This window comes from Poecilia mexicana, unplaced genomic scaffold (assembly GCF_051168715.1).
Source record: "Poecilia mexicana isolate PSO_F unplaced genomic scaffold, ASM5116871v1 scaffold_12, whole genome shotgun sequence".
NCBI classification, from domain to species: Eukaryota; Metazoa; Chordata; class Actinopteri; order Cyprinodontiformes; family Poeciliidae; genus Poecilia; species Poecilia mexicana.
In genome coordinates this window covers 18,900,864-18,916,870 of record NW_028263381.1, presented here as the reverse complement: position 1 = coordinate 18,916,870, position 16,007 = coordinate 18,900,864, and the positions used below count along the sequence as shown (strand labels likewise).

At 36.3% G+C, this 16,007-nt stretch overlaps 1 protein-coding gene across 2 annotated transcripts in view; it reads right to left on the bottom strand.

The window, feature by feature from the left end:
• cntfr (ciliary neurotrophic factor receptor) overlaps positions 1-16,007 on the bottom strand; it is a 233,352-nt gene that overhangs the window by 30,973 nt on the left and 186,372 nt on the right. For both annotated transcript variants that reach the window (XM_088011037.1, XM_088011038.1), the window contains exons 5-7: positions 9,615-9,732; positions 7,690-7,856; positions 397-560 (exon numbers count right to left, since the gene is read on the bottom strand). In XM_088011037.1, coding sequence (XP_087867163.1) covers positions 397-560; positions 7,690-7,856; positions 9,615-9,732 — 449 coding nt within the window. The remainder of the gene's footprint in view (positions 1-396; positions 561-7,689; positions 7,857-9,614; positions 9,733-16,007) is intronic.

Below are 16,007 nucleotides of genomic sequence, written 5' to 3'. Positions count from 1 at the left end.
TGGAGTAACACACACCAAAGCAGCTGAGAAATGATCCCTGTGTTTCCAGGAATCAAACCAACGGCCACAATTGAAGTAATTTTACTAAAACTTTTCTCAGAGGCATTTCTTTGGAAAATTGTTTTCTTTCATAAAAAGTCTTGGTTTAATTAACTTTGAGCATGATTTCTGAACATATATAGAAGTATAGATCCGGTTGCCATGTAATTCTACGTGACTTCATGTCACATTAAAACCACAGACTTCAATGCAATTTATTTTTACCCTGACTCTGCCCCTAAACCTTAGCAACCGTAAGAACAATTAACACCTTAGTCCCAAACCTAAATCCCAACTCAAACACAATGCTGCAACAATGTAATAAATGCTAAAGCACAGACATACAGTCGTACTCACATGCTGCCACTTGTCATGTATGAGTGGCCGGTATCGAAGGAAGTACTTCAGAGGAAATGTGTCTATATCGGGCCATGTGGCAGGGCTGTGCCAGGACACCTCCAGCCTTCGAGGGTTTAAACGGATCGGGGATGCCGTCACGCGCTCCGGGGGGTCCGGTTTTACTGCAAAAGGTGGACAAAACCAGCATTATGGACAAAACCATAGCAGTCAGTCAATGGTGATGAACATCTTCCAATGTGTAACCCTGTAGTTCTTAAATATCACTGCGTAGCTGATATTTTAAATGTTTTTCCGCACAACACTGATATATTTTAGACTGACGTGGGGTTGGAAACAAAGTAAAGAGGAAAAATTGTATTGAAAATCAGAAAGGATGGTTATGTGTAATTATGGATGGTCACAAGTTAATGTTTTTAAATAATTTCCAACTTTTTATGCACTGCTTTTAGTGCATAGAACAGTTTATTTCTGTTCTATGTTTCAAGTAGAATGATTTAGACGACTACAAAGGTGTTTATGCTGTAGGAAATCAAGGCAGAAAGGAGAAACTGGAGGAAGTGTTGCAAGGGAAATATAAAAGGCCATCAGACCTGATGAGAAGGTATGTAAAAAAACTGTTCACTAAGAAAGCCCTGAATGATTGTGACATTGAGATTGTGACAATTCAATTTGGAGCTTTTCAGACTATATTGAATGACCCGGTCTTTGTTATATCATTCCCACAAGGGAGCCCACTGGCCTGCATCTTCAGCTACAGGAAACCCTTTGCTCAAGTAAATGCACAACTACACACACATCACAATGGGAAATGATAGATAGCCACAATTATAATCTGCATGTCTGATAAAATGGTGAAATGCATACCATCATACACACAGATTGGCAACCAAACGAGAAGCACACTGACAAATTCAAAGTAGCAGCAGACAGGAAGGCACAGACAAAATAAATAAGCAATTAAAAAGAAAATGTCAACAAAAAAGCCTTTTTAGCCCATCAAAAATAGGCATGATGACATGCAGTGTGGATTCGCAGTGTCTCGTGGAATATTGTTGAACAACTGACACAGAGATCTTTTAAATTTCAAATCATTGTATGAATGGGTGGCAGCTAATTAGAACTTAGCAACAGAGAAAAGGGAGACGGTAAACATTTTTCAGTAATAATTATTAATTGAGGGAAACGATGGTTGTGTGAGTGAGGACAGGAAGCTCAGGCAGGTTTCAAACATTTACTGTAACTGTGAGCATAAAGTTTGTCAAGTGAGCAGAAACATTCTGGTATAATGGATTTTAGATTTAGTTTTCCCTGTATGAAACATGAGGCTGGTGAAAATATAACCCGTTTCGTTTTGTGGCTTAAATGTGAATTAAACAGAGAAAATGTATAATTCACATTTTCTCTGTGTCTGAGCCAAATGAAGAGAGCATTTGACTGCAGACTGGTTTTATGCCAACATTTTAAGTTCCTTTCATTTTATAATATGTATGACATTAACTTAAAATGACTTTTTAGTGCAAAACAACATCAATATGGGGTGAAAACTTGGTGCAAACTGTAGCCAAATCATCACGAGTAAAACATGGATGGATTACCTTGAGAAAAGTAAAACTTGCATAACTGCTGTGTGACTTTCCAATTTTCCAACTGGAGATTGAGGTAACAAAACAGCAGCAGGGTGAAATGTGCCGACACATGGACACATCAGAGAAACGATGCATGTCAGAACGGGAGCAGAAAATATCTCTACATTTATGTTGTAAGAATTGTATTGTTTTGGTGAGCACTATTAGTATCATCATACAACAATGTAATGTAATAAACTCAAATTTCAGCTATGCATTTTATGATCACTACTTCTGGTTTAGTTGGTGCCTGTGTTATGCACTGATGCTAGGGTTATTCCAAATGTAATGTCATCATTCCCCAGTGCCTCATAGCTGTAAATCTCGGCTGCCTAGTGATTACTTTTTTTTATGCTTTATAACATATTTTGGTCCTGAAAATGAATATGAAGTTTGTCAGCTTAGAGTTTGAGCACAACTGAAAGATAAAATGAGTAAACATTATAATAAAAGCCTTACTAAAACATGCTTATATTTGTTAGAAAATATGTAAGATAGAAAAGGAAAAGAAGTAGATGCATTTCACATAAGTAAGATGAAACTAGGAAATATTATATTTTGCTCTTTGTCCCACGAAATGGATAAAAGAATATGCACATGAACAAACCAGATAAATCTGAGAATGGAGTGCCCAAAGGCTTTTAAAGTATCACTCCAACTTACAAAGAAATAAAAAAATGACAGCTTTTCATTGTATGAGTAAAAGAAAATCTTTGTTTATTCCAAAACCTCTTAAGAATAGTTCCTTTGAAGGTATTATTTCCAATGCAGCATCTGAAACACACTAAAAACAAGAAAAAGCAAAATGTAAAGATACAATCACCATGATTGAAAAAAAAAATCTCTTAATGATTATACAAATTTTAAAAAAAGGAAAACAAGGAACTTGATAAATTTGAGTGCAGATGTATTTGTGCATATGTGGATTTGGCTTTATAAACTTTACTTTCATTGCTATTATCCTGTCATGCCAACCCCTCTGTCGTTTGTTAATGAGATGCCTTGAAATCTGTGCTGTGATAAAAATCTGAGAGCTGTGTGACATACATTATCCGAGAACAGAAGAAAGGAAACAAAAGAAAAGCTGTCTTCGTTAAAGAAAAAGTTTCAATGTTCTGCTGAAGCTGAACAAAGATGTTTCTCTAAAAGCTAATTTTTTACGCACTTACTTTTACAAGAGTGAAGCATCTGAGAACAGTATTCATCCACTTTTTTTTCCCTTTTACACCATTATAGACTTGTCCTAATAAAAAGGCTTTCAGAAAATCTGGACTCTGATGCACCAGATGATGGGTTCTCACGCAGTACTTTGACAAACAATAAAGACGAAGCAAATCAGTGCTCTTTGGTTTCCCATGAAATCTTTCCAAAAAATCACTTCATAAAAGGAAATGGAACAGAAAAAAAAGCATATGTTGCTGACTCTATTGAAACCAGTCAAACGCAGGACACCCATTCATTCACAGACAAATGCAGCTAAGCTGTTTTCTAGTGTCAAAACTGTCCTGCAAGCAGTGAGCACTAAATTAAATTAAGTAAATGATAGCAAAGAAACTATTAAAATTGATTAAAGCACAGCCTTCTATTTTAAGGAACAAAAACACTTATCGCACCAGAGAGTTTGTCAAACAGCAATTATTCTGATTTACAGCGAATTAGATTGATCTTTTCCAAATGTACAGTTCCAGTGAGGTTTACATAGTCTCAGAAAAGACATATGAAATGTAGTTGTTTTTTTTTTACTTTTCAACAAAAAATCCAGACGTTTTCATGTAATGCAGGTATTCGCTAATGTCAAAGGTACATGCGAATGCTCACATGTTTACATACACTCACACTTTGGTTGAGAAGTTGCAACCTTGACCAAACTCATGCAAGATCCTTCAATATTTTTGCCTGAATTTTTACTGACACAACTCTTTGGAACACTTTCTTCCTTTTTTTTTTTGGCATGTACATGACTTTTAAGTATTGTCCACGGTATTTTCAAAACCTTGAGGCCAGAATGTTGGAAAGGCCATTCCTGAAGTTGACAGTTAATCTGCTTTATATATATTATCAGAACGAGTAAAAAAAAATATCACTCTATTGGGAATATCCAATTGTGCACAATGTTCAATCACTTTAAGGGAAAGTTGAAACACTGGTAAATAGTATTTTATTTTGAATATACTCTCCTGTGTTAAATAGTCAGCCCCATGCTTGTATGCACAGTGCTCTTGAAATGCTCACCTGGAATCCTTCACACCAGCTTCCCCTAAATGTAATTTCGAGCAATTAACTCCAATCCTTTCCACTGCTCATTTTCCCCTTTTGTAAATATTTGTTGAGTATGTTTAAAAGCCGAGTTTGTGCCAGAAAACCAATTAAAACGAGCTTGACCAATCCTGCCAAGTACCAACGGTGCATATCCAGTCAGAATTATGCAAGAATATTTTGAATGGAGGTTGTCTTGTAAACTTTCCTCTGAATAACAGTCGGTTTACAAGAGCACTTATAGCTTTTACACCTCTTCATTCATTTACTTTTAATAAGGTCATTTGCTGATATAATATTTAGAACCTACAGACATAATATTAGCTAACTAGTCTGGGGATTCTTTAAGCATTCAAGTTGTGACTGAATCAACACCAAGCACATGCATGGACACGCACATCTCCTCTCATCTAATTTTATCCAATTCTGGTTGGATGAACAGGGACAGTTGAGGAACATTTTCCTTCCACTCAGAATTGAGAAGTGCACAGGCAAGCATAAAATTGCTTTATTTATTTACGATTTGCCTCGTTGTCCCTGAAAATGAATGGCAGAATTAAAGTTAGAATAGCAAAGAAAGACTCTCAGCAAAGCAGGAATGAAGTGCAGATGAAGTAAAGAGAGACAGCATTTTGGTTTAGTGCAAGGGGAAAATGTCTTTTCAAAAACAAATTTTATATATATATATATATATATATGCAAAATATTTAGCGCAGAAAATAAAAGGTTGCTTTTGATCTATAACTTGTTTTTTGTCACCGAACATTTTCATTGTGCTAGGTGATTTACTTTTATAATTTACTTTCTACAGTTATTGTAGAAAGTAAATTAATTTAAAAATTGCAGTCTTATGAGTCTTACCAAAATTAGTGCGTTATAAGGTTTTAGGCTAAAAACAACTACACAAGAATGATTTTTGGCAAGTTTGCAAAACTTCACAAGATGCAGTTTGAAATCTTTGAGTGACAAACCTTTTTAGTCATTAAGTGCATGGAGCCCTTTTTAGCTGCAGCTGAGAGTTCCCAGTGACTGTTGGCTGGTCATGCTAGCTGGTTGGAAGCAATTCCAGTTCACACTTCTGCACAAATCAGCTCTAATCCTCAGATGCTGTTGGCTCTCTGGTTGTCGTCTGATTATTTTATTCGGTTTCTCTTGGGATGTCCTGACATTTATCTCAGTCTAATTCACTGCTAGAATTTCATTTATTACTGTAATAATGCTGAAGTACCTGTCCTGGCTGGGACTGTTACCTATTTTTTTTTATCAACCACTTTCACAGGTTGTGTCATTTGCTAGTGCAAGAATGTACCTTTTTTTTTATCGTTTTGTATGATTATCAAGATTAATGTGTTTTAATATATACCTGTGTAACACTATTGTGTATCCTGCTTACTTTTTCTGTGGTCTTAGATCTACTGCTTTCAATAAATAAAGTTAAACCCTCACCTTTCTATCCATCTGCAGCTGTGCCATATTTATTGTTCATAGAAAACTTCAGTCTAAGATGGTCTGAAGAGTATTTAGTATGGAAAAGAAGGACATGGGCAATTTTAGTGCCATAAGTTCATAGCTTACATTTGCAATTTGAAAGCAGGGTTTCAATTTGTAATAGTTACACACAAAACTGCTGTTCTCCTTCAAATATTTTCTATTCTGTTTTAGGGGAACCAGGTTTTTACAGCTTTTTCATTTCTGTTTTCATCCGACATCTTTTTTCTTCTAATTGTTCAGCAAAAATTCAACATATTTTTACACCACAAAAACCTAAAGCGTAAACTTTTTTTTTCTTAATAATACAATGTGTGCAACTGCACTCCATTTTCTGTTTTAAAGACATGAACGACAACCTGCTGATGTTTTTAGATCACATTTAACCAGAAAAAAACAAAAAAACATTCATTTCAAAAGGCTTGAGAAAAACAAAAAAAAAAGAAAAAAGAAAAGCACCACCTTGTTTTCCTTCTCATTGTAATGTACATGATTTGGCTCATGATGAAAGACAGAGAGCAAACAAAGGAGGGAGATGAAGGGGGGAGAGCAGAAAATGAATGTGAAGTTCCAAAAAGTGCATACAACGGGGAAAGTGAAAGCAGATGGAATGAAAAGGAAGTGGTGGGGTATTTCGATATCTCCAAAAGGGATATTTCCTCAGCCAAGGCGCTAATCCGGCTACCATTAGCATTTTCATGAGTCCCGTGTCTGGGGGCTGGCAGAGCATGTCACTCCTTCACTCGGTTGCTTGTATTCACACCCGCCCACACAGATACAACACAAACTTTCTCTTTCTAAATACCAAATGTTTTAAACCAACACACGTTAACACAGTCTCAGGGCCCTGTTGCTGCCTTTGTGCGTGTTTACGTGTCATGCAAGCCGGTGCCACGCTGGCAGTGCAACAGGGGGGAGGACTGCTCATAGCACTTACCCTTATCTATCAAAGTTTCCCCCCCAGTCCTCCCTTAAAACGAATTTCTCCCCTTCACTGCTTTTCCCTTTAGAGTTGCTGATGAATTCTATTACTGCTGTTATTATGTGATGTTCAGGACAAATTCCTCCCCATCAAACCTGCTCTTCTTTAAAGAAGATGTGAAAAAATAATTCAATGAAAGAACTGACGCTCAGGTTTATAAAATATGCTGGCATAGCAGCGGAATATTGACTTGCGATTCATTTGAATTAAATCAATTTAAGGCAGCACGAACGGCTGAAACTATGCTGCTTTATTATCTGGTGTTGTCAGTAATCACATGGGAGAACATCAGGTGATTGGCTCCTCAGACGGAATAAATAATAAAAAAAATTAAAAAATCCAGCATTCTCCTGAAGTTGTTTGACATTTATTTGCAGAGTGCATTTTCAATTCCCTTTGCCTCTCTGGCACCAACTATTGCTGTATGTGCAACAAAACTCCAAAGGAAACTAGAAGTGTCAGAAAATCAGTTATCTGTGGTCAAACGACAGCATTATTATGTTTTGAGTGTTGGCATCCTCAAAGGGTCGCTTTGACACACTTTTTTTTTCTTTTATTCATTTGCCAGAAACCTGTCAGCAATGGAACAAAGATGCTGGATCGGTCCCTGAACTAAGCTGTTGTAGAATTTCAATAAAACAAAAAAATAAAAAATAAAAATAAAAAATCTACTGCAGACTGGGGGAGTGATTTAAAAATGTCAGTTTCCTCTAAACCCCTTAAGCGCATAACCCAAATTAAAGCATTTAATTTTCAACGAAACTTCATCAGAAATTATAAGTGACACCCAAGCCCTGCAGTGCTGAAGCGGTGTGATTAATTTCCTGCCAAGCTTGTGCTTTAGTCACCTTTAGACACAACTGGTTTAAAAAGGAGAGGAAAACTCTAGCTGCATGGAACGTACACTAAATGAGAAACAGGAGAAAACATCCATCTTACCTATAGTGGACTCCTCAAAGGATAGGGTAGCGGAGGCTTTCCCTAAGGCGTTTACCGCTGTCACATTAACTTTGTATGGGCTGCTGGAGAAGACCTCTGGGAACTGAACATGACAGCGATTCTTGTGGACCGGATCTTTCTGCACATAGAGTGAGTGCTGGTTGTGTCTGAGGAGCAAAATTAAATGATAAGGTAAGGGGAGGAGGTGGATGAGGGAGGTGAAGGTTGTATGTGAAGAGAAGTTTTTGACTTATCCATCAAAGTTAGGATTTTATTTACATGAGACTGGTGATAGTGGAATTTTAATTAGACCAAAAACCTACATTTTTTCCAATTCTTAAACTCTACCAACCTTTGACAACAAAATTATATATATATATATATATATATATATATATATATATATATATATATATATATATATATATATATATATATATATATATGACTTTTTGATGTTAAAATTGCAGAGCCGATCCAAGGGTCCATGAGGCCAACGAACACACATTGCAGTGTGTTCAATTAGTTGTGGGAGTAATGTCACACCAGTGTCACACTTGCAAGTTGCTAACATTGTGGTGCTAACCGTTACTATCACAACAAAGAACTAACAATTAATATATTCTGCATTCAAACATGAAAGGGACATTGACAAATAAATGACCAAAGAAGAAGAAGGTCTCAGGTCCTAATAAGCAACTGAACTTTTACTACGTTTCATGTGTGTAGGGTAAATATTTGGTACTAAACTTCAGTGTCCATACATGTTTTACACATTATTCATTGTTATCTTGATTCTGAATCATGTTTGGGCCCGTTTACTCTTACAAATTATGATCCCGAATAAAAAGAAAATAACAGAGTCCCTGCTGGTTGATAGTTGTTGGAGTCATTTAACCATATTTAATTGCAGCATAATAGGTTTGATGCTCGGCCGACAAGAAATGTCCTTCAGAACATAGAGATGTCATTATGACATGACTAGAACTGCAAATGTATGAATAAAACAAAAGGACTGAATTGCTAATGGGTCGCTGTTACCCCATTATTCAAACTATTCACTAAAATAAGATGCTACCTAATCATTTAGTCTTTAGAGAACCACTGATTTATAGCGACTGCTCCATCACACACACAATGTGATGTCACTTCTGGGCCTCATTCAAAAAGCCAAGAAGAATAAACATGAATGCTGTCAATTATGGTTTGTAAAGAAAAATCTAAATCAGCTAAAATGAACATTGTCAGCTCAAAGCCACACGACAAAGTAGGGTTAGAAATGAGCCACAGATCTCCAACCATTGCCTTTCTGCTTTGTACTTTTTTTTCTCTTAATGAACGTTCTTATTTACTGCTCTGCATATGCATCTTCACTTTGACATTTGCCTGCAGGCTGAAGCCTGTTAAACCTCCCACACATTTGAAGTAAGCAGATCTACATTCCTTCAAGATCACTGAGTCAACAGTGAATCATAATGGAACACTTCATTTACTGCAGATAAAAGCCAGATGCCAGCGCCTAGCATCAGAGTTACGAGTGACAGTTAAAGTCCTGCTTCGGATTACAAACAGCCAGCTTGGAAGAACGCAGAGCTGAAAAAGCATCACCTTAGTGGTTGCATGCCACGCTGTTGGATCCCAAAACCACATAATTTTACTATCAAATTTACTGCTAATGTTTTTTTTATTATTATTATTTACCAATTTTTCTTGTCCTAGTTAAATTTTTAGCAAAATAATATTGTGCATGACACAAGAATCCAGTTGGTGCTCTAGAATCTGAAATCCTATTAAACATCATTCTGCTGGATCCTATGTAAAATAACTAGAACGATATACAATTTCAGATATATTTTTTGATATTTTATGCATTACTTATTTATAAAAAAAAAATTAAAAAGTGAATGAAAATGAATTAGACTTACTGAACATCCACTTCAAAGCTGGATGGTATGTACGTAGGATGTGTCAGGTGCCAGCTGCAGTAGAAACCTTTAGGGTAGGTGTTGGACCGACAGGTGACTTTGGGCTCCTGAGGGGGAACTACACAAAGCAGAAACAAAGGAGCACAGAGAAAGGTTAACAGAAAATACATTTTTAAGCAATATGCACAGTTTGAGGCATGTAAGGGAAAAAAAAAACACAGCAGAAGAAGAGATCTAATCGAAAATGCATTAATCAAATACAAAGCAGCTACGGCTAATTAAACATTACTTTATTGCATAATTCATTCTTTGATCTAATTTATTTTTTTATTAAAAATGCCACAGCTTCTTCGTTTGAATTAAGCTGTGTCTTTGGTACGTGTTATTTGAGATGATTTCACTTTATTTAACTTCCAATGCTGGCACATTTTCTTGCACTGTGCATCCATTTTTAATATCAAATCAATTAAAGTTTTATGAGGATGCTGATGAAAGAAAGGAAAAGCTTAATCGTGTGCCTAATTAAAATTTATATGTGCAGTCTCAAATCCTTTTACAGTTCCATATACTTTCTATAAACCTTAAGCTCACACATAAAAATTGTTTTGAGAAAGCCTCCTGGACCTGATGTGTCATTATCTATGAGTGTGCAGAAAGTATTGTATTATGCTTTTCTATTTTAGCATTAAAGCAGATTTATGATTTTGGACTTGCATACAAACTTTATTTATCTTAAATTATTTTTATAATAACTATTTTCTTAAGATGCTGGATGTTTTGTAAAGTGACATAATTAGCTGTGCAGCTGCTGGAGAAATCTTTACGTCAATATGTCATACTTAATAATTTGACAATAGCATAAATTTTAAGGGGAAGTTTTGAAGAGACGGGGAGAATAACTCAAAGTTAAAAACGTAAGGTACATGTAGAGAATGGAGGACAATCAATCTGATACATCCATAATTGCCACAATGTTTTGCCTAAATTTGTTCAGCAAACGTCCCACAACCAATTATCCCTATTTTGTTCATTAGTACTCTAATATATTTACTCAACAAAGGAGCAGAAACTGTGCTTGATCGAGTTATTTGCAGCATTTACTGAAAACAGCCCCTTCAAGCTACACTTGGCCAAACACACACTTACAACACACATCCACACATAAAAGGTTTGCTTAATTGGCTGCTATGGGGTCATTTAACTGTCGCACACAATCAACTGCGTCTTAGCGGTCACCACAGCAACTAATTAGCCTGTCAATAATAGATAATAATGGATACCAGGGACGGTATCCAATCGCGCTCAATTAATCACAGAGACTAATTGGGGCCATCTCAATCAATTGGCTTTTCATCTGAGAGCTTCAGTCAAAGTCACACTAAAGCACACTGTCGCACACAAGAATATCACTGCAGACAATTACTGTCGGAGTGTGGCAACACATACACTGCTCCTTCAGGCTCTGTAGAGCTAGTGGCAATCAGTCAAACCATCTTATTATCTTTGGAGAAAAGAAAAGCAATGAATGACTGGTTAAGGAATTATTAACAGCAATGAGGTCAAGAAAACCAAAAGGGGAAAAAAATTTGTATATGTGTGTTTAGAAAGTACAAAATAATGCAATATAAAGAAAACAACGTATATGAAATTAAAAAAAAAGAAGATAAACAGAAATATTTCCAAACTAGCATCAACACTGCAGCTACTTTCAAAACGAAGTTGGATCAAAAAGCTATTTAATATTTCTATGAAATATTATGTTATTAGCATAGAGCTAATTCACAACAAAAGTCATCTCAAGACACTTTACAAAAAAAAATCACTTCAATTCAATCACACAGTTGATCCTAGTTACCAAGCAGTACAGTATGCTCAATTGATTATTCAAAGCAGTTATTAGCTTTGAGAGCTTCTTAAAAGATCAAGTCTGTAAAAAGCCAGTAGAGAAAACTTGACAGAAGCAGAGCTCAAAGGGTTCGTCACAATGAAAAAAACAGGACATTTAAGTTATTTTAAGTGACATGTCATGGTTTTTAGTGGCAAATGAGCTGGTCCGAGTACGTCAGAAGCTGCAGATTTAAATCAATTTTCACTCACAACTCTTAGATGCACACAGAATGGCAGAATGGGAACATATGCAGTGGGCAGCAGGTTTTTTTTTTTTTGGATAAAAATGACTTTTTTGATCTCAGTGGTCAGAGGAGAACCTAGATGACACTACTATCGTCCAACAAACTGGACAATAGTAGATTAGAGAAAACATTGTCTGGTCAGGCAAATTTTGTTTTCAGCTTTGAGATCCAGATGACACCTTCAAAGTTTGGTGCAAGCAACATGAACAAATTGGCCGTCTGGCTTTGTTTCAGCAGTTATGCTGTTGGTGGTTATGGATATTGGACACAGTCATTTAACTGGTTAATACCAAGGTACCTAATAAAGTGGCAATGTGTGTAACAAAAAAGGTTACTATTATTTGACTTATTGAGCTATTTTCCAACATACAATGGTGGTGAATGAAACTGCCAAACCAGTGCAAGAAATTTTAAAGAGGAGAAAAAAAGAGGAATATTGAAAGCTGAAACATGAGAGCAAAATAAAAGTTGGGGGGGAAAAACAGACACAAAGGGAAGCATATCTGAAAAGACGAAAGGAAAAAGGGACAGAGCCAAAACAGCATTTACTTCAAATAAGACAAATGTGCTTTTAAAAGTTTTTTTTTTTGTTAGACAAAAACAAATGCATGGATATGCACAAAAAAACACCTGCTGCACAAATGCGTCAGTTACTTGAAAATATCAAAAGCTGTCCACACACACAGAGAACATAGATATTAAACAGAGAGCTGGAAACAACAAGGGAGAACACACCAGTTGGATAAAAAAAAAAAAAAACATGAGAACAAAGACAACATGAATATTAAAGCCCATGAAACAATAATTCAAATTAAAATTACATAGTGCAGGTTTCGACCTCTTTTGTGAACTGTGCTGACATATTACCTGAATCAATGGCACACAGGACACCGCTCATGAATAAATGTTATTTGAATTAGCCTACTTTTATCATCTGGTTTGGATTGTGGTATCAAATGGGATTGTGAAGATGTTTTTTGTTAGCCTCATGAAACCTACACCTGCACATGTGCACACGCGCACATGCACACGCGGCTGTTCGGGTTACTTTTAAGTGGTAATAGGTTGCAGACTGTGGCTCATAAATGATAATAAGGCTTAAAAAGATGGGGGAAGGTAGAACGGGCACATATGCATGTAAATCTTTTCACATCTTTTAAAAATTGGTAGCTATGTCAATTTTTTATGAATAAGTGTCTAATATAAAATATAACTGTAACATGAACACTGGAAGTTCTGTTTCAATTTTGCTTTACTTTGAATAGTGGCCATTTATTTTGCAAATTGTCACAAAGGGAGGAGATTAAGCCTAGCAAAGATGAGCGAAGCTGGAGGATTTTATTGACTGCATTTTAGGGGATTGTTGCCTTTCCAATTTTCCTATTCCTGAGGCTCAAATTAGGGAAGGTTTTAGAAATGGGAGACTCAAACCATATATTGACAATGTGGCCCCTAATAAACTTCTCATGATCTCTTTATTTGTAGCTTCCAAGTAACCAGATTTTCTTGTAATCTTTGACAAATGCCCTGACCAATAGTTCCCCTGGCTATCTAAAAGTAGTTTAACATTACTGTGTTGACACAACATTGTTTTTCTTTCTTTGAGTCTTGAGACTTTTCTTGTAGCAATGATTCATAGGTCAAAGCTGGGGAAATGAAAATTAAACACTTTCAGAAGTTCATAGGGAACCTTTCCAAGGAAAATACAGTGGAAGGAAAGTATTAATAAATCTTTTTTTTTTCCCACTGAAAGTGGAGATATGATCGTATCTCCAAATATGTTGTCTCTCCAGTGTGTGCATAAGAATTCATACCCTTTGAAACTGTTTAGCTATATTTTACTCCAATATTTTCACAGAGTTGTTCATACATTTAAAGTAAAAGGAAAGTGATGCGTTTTTTTTTGTTTGTTTTTGCAAATAAAATAAAAAATAATAATAAATTTACATGTACCCAAAAAGAGGGGGTTGAGTACATACATTCCACTAAATGCATTGCAGTTTAAGTCTAGGACTTGACAAAATAGCAAAAAGATCAAGGAATATCTTTGTAAGGCATGTCTATTTTGTTTTAAATAAGAGAAGGGCGTTTAGTTAAATCCTCTCCTCCCTAAATGAGCATACATTTTAAATAAGCAGACATGCTGAACACATAATAAGAACAAGGAACAACATTTGCTGAAGCCGGAGAATAACACAGACGTTCTTCGTATACACGGATTACATTGCATGATCAAAGTCAGGCTGTAATTAACCTCAGAGGAATGTATTTTTTTCTCCCCCCCTCTACATAATAACATCAGCCAACAGCTTCTTATCATTCTCTCTTTCTTTCCAAACTTTCTCTTCCTCTCTGCCATTAATCCAAACCTGTCACACAAAAATACCAGGTCTTGGTGTAAAGGATTTTTTTTTTTTTTTTTTTGGCACAGAGGGGTGTATACAAACATACACACTCACAAGTCAAGAAATGTGATGAAAGACAATGACATCCAGCAACCTGGTTGCTAGGATGCAGACAGAGTAGTAATTGCTATTTAGTTGTGTTGGTAGCCTCCCTGCTGCTTTGTTTCTTGAGTGTGTGTGTGTGCATATTAATTTATCTCTAGCATCGAGAGTGTTTGTTAGCGGTGAATTCTCTTGACGTTGTAGTAAAGACAGATGCATTCTTCTTCTTGATTGAAACTTCTCTTAATTGATCAACTTTGTAATGAAAATAAGATTTATCGCATCAACAGAAGCGGAACATTACTACTTTTCCCAAACCTATCATGGATAATACTTCTCACTTATGTTTCCCTTGACTGAATTTTTGCATGTGGAATCAATTTAACTTTGACTAACACGGTTAAGCGTGCGATAAACAAGCCGTGGATGTTTCTAACAACTAACGTATTCACCTATCAGTCCATTTATCTACTGTGTGCATCCTTTAATGTTTGATTCGGTGCTTTGTTCTTCTTAAAGATTACTGGATCCTCTTGAGCATGTGCTGCGTAACTCATTTAGGCACACGGCTCCACTCTCTGCGTGGCTTTGCCTGCCAACACCAGGCATTCTGCATTTTAGATCAGCTTAGCTGTGTGTGTGTGTGTGTGTGCGCGTGTCATGGGAGGAAGAGGAATGTAAATAAATTTGCAAGACAAAGTCATAAAGACACCGTGGTGCCTTTTGGTCCAGACCAGCTGCCATGGTTAAAGGTAATGTAATTGTAGTATAATATTTTTTATCTGGCACCCCAAAGCTATACAGATCTGCTGTGAGATCATCTATCTTATTTAAATTCTGCAAGTCATTACTGTGTAAGTGCAACATGAAGAGCAATATCTCAAATTGAAATCAGACCAGTTTCTGCTTTTAAAAGTACTTTTGCAGTTGTGATGCATTTTAAAAGCATCTGGACTTTGTCCTCACACACAAGGACAGCTTGCAAAACACTTTTTTTTGCAGTTTTTGCACGGCTCATCCACATAAAAACATTACTCCAATGAAACAAGTAAATTTTTCCTACATCTATTGTCCATTATAAGTTTATTTCTACAAAGCACTATTAATTAAAAAAATGTGAAACTCACTTTCTAAAGATGAAAGTGTTATCACCTTATTAGCCAAGTTTGTGAACACAAGCAAGGGATTTGACTTTTTTTGTTTTGTTTTTACTTTTACTTTTTTCTTGTGAAAATGTATAGATGTAGCACATTTACAGGTAGCGAGGAGGCACGCAGTTCAAATGCCCAACTATTTCCACCGATTCTTTCAACGCAGATGAGAAGCGGCTCGACTTCATGCTCCGTTTCTGATGACCCAGCTCCTCATCTTATCTTAAGTGCCGAGTCCGGCCGCCCTAAGGTGGAAGCTCATTTTAGCTGATTTTTATCTCTGATCTTTGCTCTTTTGGCCATGATCCATGTCCTTTGACCATAGGTGAAGGCTGGAATTTAGACAGGCAGGTAAATCAAGCAGCTTCTTGGGTCGGCCACGACTCTTTGAAACATAACGGATTCACCTCTGCCCCAGTCTGTTCGTCTCCACATGAGGCAGAAACCGAGGGTCACATTTGATTTAGTATGTTAGAGATGCTTACTTGTCCTGTTAACTTTATGTACTCTGCTGTTTTTTGTCTTTCTTATATACTCTTGGCTCAGAGCTAGTGTTTAGCTGTATCTCCTTCCTGGACAGAGAAATTTACAGACTATAGCTGCCACTGACTATGTCTCCTTTCTTTGTTTATCTATTACATAGACAGTAAGCCTGGTTCAGTG